Source organism: Amphiprion ocellaris, chromosome 5 (genome assembly GCF_022539595.1).
Source record: "Amphiprion ocellaris isolate individual 3 ecotype Okinawa chromosome 5, ASM2253959v1, whole genome shotgun sequence".
In the NCBI taxonomy this organism is placed as follows: Eukaryota; Metazoa; Chordata; class Actinopteri; family Pomacentridae; genus Amphiprion; species Amphiprion ocellaris.
The window spans coordinates 39,159,803-39,164,324 of NC_072770.1; the positions used below are offsets into that span (position 1 = coordinate 39,159,803).

The following is a 4,522-nucleotide window of genomic DNA, read 5'->3' on the forward strand; positions in this document are numbered from 1 at the left end:
GGTACTATCAGGTCTTCAAGATATTCAAAGTCAGTTTGGATCGGTTCCAAGGTATTCTGAACCAGTTTGAGTCAGTTTGGACAATTATTGAATCATTTAGGACAAGTGGGAGTTTTCATGGAGAACATGTCATATTACCTGGATGACCCCAGACTTTTGAACGGTAGTGTAAATGATTCCAGAAAGTTCTTAAATGTGTGAAATGACAACAGTCTGAATCAGATGTGAGTCAATAAAACCTCATTGTTTAATGTTTGTCATTAATCATGAATCCACAACACAGCAGTTTGTTTAGTGAGTAGGAAAAGCATGAGTATTTACATCTACCGTCATACACGTCACAGTTTATACCCATGCTAACACAATAGAGACTTTTATATACAGGAAATACTCATTAGCATCATGGTACAGAGGAAAAGCATCACCATAAGTCTGGATTTATCTTCGATGCAAAATACACAAAATAATCAGAAACGTCCCCTCAGCTGCCCTGAAACAATCTGCTGTTAGAAACACATCAGAAAGCACGAGACGATCACGCTCTACATGGACACAAGGTCTGCCCTGTACGACCGACCGCTAGAAACCCACTCTGTCCTGGTCTGTGTGCAGACTTCATCCTCCTCTTCATCCACACAGCCAGATACTCTGGGTTTAGATTCAGATCATCTCCTGACCTTCACCTCCAAACTCTCACCATCATTAGTTCAGTTCATCTAACTTCTTTGCTCTCAGGCTGAACGTTATAAAGAACTGGACATCATATGCATAGTTTCTCCTCCAACATGTCAGTTTGTCTGATGATGGACTGCTGCCATCGGCTCATCTATTAAAAACTCTCCAGAATGACAGGAAGACTCTTCAGGTCCTTGATCTACTTCAGTTCAGTTGGAAAAATAAATCCAATCTAAGCCTGAAATCCTGATATTTGATCAGAACTACATTATTCTACCGGGTCACTGGAACATTTGTCACAAATAACTCCTCTGCACTCAACAGATCCTCCAAAACAAACAAAGGTTCTCCAACAGTCGTCTGAATGGAGCCACCAGGAGTCCAGTATGGAGACGGGTCAGAGATATAAATAGTTAAACGTCTGCAGGACGTGGAACCTCCATGTTGGACAAAAGTTGGACATGTTTTTTAAATTCTGTAAAATAATCAAAGAAATGTAACTTTAATTTATCTGATTTCTGTCGTTCTGTTTCCACAGAGCTGCAGGTAGAAGGTCTGGTTCTATTCCACCTTTATGTCTGATGTGATGAACGCTGGCTGGAACTTTTGACACCAAACAGTTTTCTGTCTTTTACCACTCAGAACTTTGTAAACTAAATAACGACTTTCACTGTCGAGTCATCATTTTCTTGATCAAATTGTTTGGTCGATAAAATGTCTGAAAAAGGTGAGAAATGTCTGGTTTCCTCCAATGACCTTCAGTTTACGATCACAGAGGGAAGAAACCAGAAAATATTCACATATAAGAAGTTGAAAGCACAGAATTTAGACTGATGGTCATGAAATAGTTTCTCAGACTGATGTCTCTACCGACTCTGATCAGGATTCATTTAGTTCCTGCTTCTACAAACCGTCGGATTTCCTTTAACTGTGATGAATTCATAGAGTCATCATCTTAAACTATAGAAACTCATCATGATTCTAAGATCTGCTGGAGGCGACCAAACCAGAGCTAAAAACGAGGATTCATTCAAAACCTTCTCTGTCTGGATGGAAAATAAAATGTTTACATCTGAACAGTGAAGGAACCTCTTGGAATCCATGGGTTCTTCTTCTTTCTTCATCCGCTTGTTGAACTGAACTTTTGAAGGCCTAAAGATGCGTCCAAATGAGATATTTTAGTGGACTTGCATAGGTGTGAGCCAAAATAACTCAATAGCGCCATCTGGAGAATTTCAAACGGGAACTACGACCAGTATGTGTCCCCTAGAGATATAAAATTTCGTACACGTATGTAACTCGTCACAATGCACAAATATTTACCTGACAATCACACCCAAAACCCAACAGGAAGTCCACCATTTTGTATTATGTGTCATATTTTGGACGATTTTGGGTCATTTTTGGACGTTTTCAAAAACTATAAACTCAAACAGGGTAACTTTTACAGAGCTGAAGTTTGGTCAGGATGTACTCCAGACACGGGTGATCAAAAATGATCAAAAAGCTCCACAGAAGTCTGAGGATGTGGAAACGGTGGAGTTTCTACGTTTCACCATGAAACAGGAAGTGCTGTATAGCTATCCTGAACATGCTCCAATCTGCTTCAAACTTTACATGTATGATCAGAGTCGAACCCTGATGACATCCATAGACTGATATACAGTCACAGTGATAGCGCCACCTGGTGGACATGCTTGGAATTACTGACCAGCAAGGATGCAGCTTTAATTTCTGATGGAATTTGGTTTGAATGTTTATTTATGGAGCTGCAATTATTGATTATTTATAGTGTTGATTATTAATTGATTAGTTGTTTGATCCATAAAATGTGTGAAAAAAAAGCAAAAAAAGAGGTCAATCCATGTTTCCCAAACAACAGATGTGTTGTGAACAAAGATCTTCAGTTTCCTGTCATAGAGGAGGAAAGAAACCAGAAAATATTCCCTCCGAAGAAGCTGAAATCTAGAAACTAATCCAGGAATAACAGAGTTCTTTCAGACGTTAGAAACAGAAACTAAACAGAGGTGAGAGTTCTCAAAGGAAACGTGAGAGGAGGAGAAGCTGAAAGCAGGAGATGATCAGAGGAGGACAGTGTTCAGTCTCAGCTGCCTTCTCAAAGCACAACACAATTAAAACAAACAAAAACCAACAAAACACAAAATCTTCACAGCATTTCTACATGTAGAGATGAAACGGCTTCCAAAACTCTAAACTCATCAGTTTCCTCCCAGTGGTCTGAATGAACATGCGTAGAAAACCTGATTAAAAAACCTACACTTCATTACTTCCATAAAAAAATGGCAAAAAAGTGTGTGTTTATTAGAGTTGATATTATAAAGGTCATCCAGCTGCAGATTTACAGCTGTAAGGGAAAGAGCTTCATGGTAGAACCTCACCAGCAGCCTGAAGCTTCTAACGTGCATATTTCTGCTGCACTTTAACCTTCCAGGATTAAATATAAATCAGATTTATATACCTTTATAGAGCGTATTACATTTATCTACACAGGTTGGTTGGAAAATATAAATACTTTCAGCTCCGCCGGTTGAACATTGCTTCTATCAGGCGGCGTTGTTGCATAAAAGAAATCCTTCAGCAGCTGCACGAGTTTAATCGTTGTTCAGGGAAACATCCGTTAATATTTACTCTGTAGTTCATCTCTCCTCCTTTATCTTCTACATCATATTTCTACAAACGCTGCTGATCAGTGCTCTGGTAAAGTGCTGCTTGTGTGAATCTTCAGAGCGACGGATCACCTGAACACAGCCAGAACCAACGGAGGAGAAAGTGGAGATCAGAGGGTTTCTGATGTTTCTTCTGATGTTTCTTCTCTCTGTTAGTTTGGCTCTTCCTCCTCCTCTTCCTCTGAGTTTTATTTACTCCCTACTCCTCCCCGACGCCGTGCTCCCACGCCACCTTGGCCTGCTCCTCCTTGGTCGCTGCGATGATGGGCTGGGAGATCTTGCGCGGCATTGGCCGGGGGGTGGGAGGCGGCGGTGCCGGCTGGCCAATCAGGGGCTCCTCCTCGGGGATGCAGCCCTCTCTGAGGTAGGGTTTGGGCGGCAGGGCAGGAGGGGGCTCGTGGAGCTGGTAGAGGGGCGGGTGGTGGGGCAGGTAGTGGGGGTGGAAGTGGTGGTGGTAGAAGTGGTGCTGAGGGAGGGGCAGTCCGTCCTGCTGCAGAGGAGGAGCTCCAGCCGAGGCCAGGTTCACCGCCTGGACCTGGATCTGGACTCCTGGGGGGGCTGGGGCCACTCCTCCCGGGGCCGAGTGGCTCCGGCTGGGCGGGGGCTTCACCCCGTCCAGGACCTCGGGCTCGGAGACACTGTACCTGACGGGCTGGTAGGGGGAGTCCAAGTCCTCCTGGTCCGTGGTCCAGGCCTGGCTGCTGGGGACGGACTCCAGGGTGTCAGTGCGGCTGGCCGGGGGGTCCGAGGAGGACGGGGGCCCGCAGAAGTTGCTCTCACTGAGGGAGGAGACTCCTGAGCTGGCACTGCCGGACAGGGTGGAGTTACTGCCATCCAGGATGGACTGAGGACTGGTGGGCGAGGCAGGTATAGGATGGAGGGGGGACTGGAGACAGAGGACAGAGAGACAGAGAGGATAGAGAGACAGAGGATAGAGAGACAGAGAGGATAGAGAGACAGAGAGGATAGAGAGACAGAGGATAGAGAGACAGAGAGGATAGAGAGACAGAGGACAGAGAGACAGAGAGGATAGAGAGACAGAGGATAGAGAGACAGAGAGGATAGAGAGACAGAGGATAGAGAGACAGAGAGGATAGAGAGACAGAGAACAGAGAGACAGAGAGGATAGAGAGACAGAGGATAGAGAGACAGAGAGGATA

The 4,522-nt window shown here is 44.5% G+C and overlaps 1 protein-coding gene across 11 annotated transcripts in view; it reads right to left on the minus strand.

Annotated features, from left to right (window-relative positions):
* Positions 1-225: 225 nt before the first annotated feature.
* Positions 226-4,522, minus strand: part of LOC111563161 (dedicator of cytokinesis protein 3-like) — a 191,709-nt gene continuing 187,412 nt past the window's right edge. For 10 of the 11 annotated variants that reach the window (XM_055010982.1, XM_055010977.1, XM_055010976.1 and 7 more), the window contains one exon: positions 226-4,248. In XM_055010982.1, coding sequence (XP_054866957.1) covers positions 3,562-4,248 — 687 coding nt within the window. In that variant the 3' untranslated portion in view covers positions 226-3,561. The remainder of the gene's footprint in view (positions 4,249-4,522) is intronic. The other variant, XM_055010984.1, reaches the window with a different exon arrangement.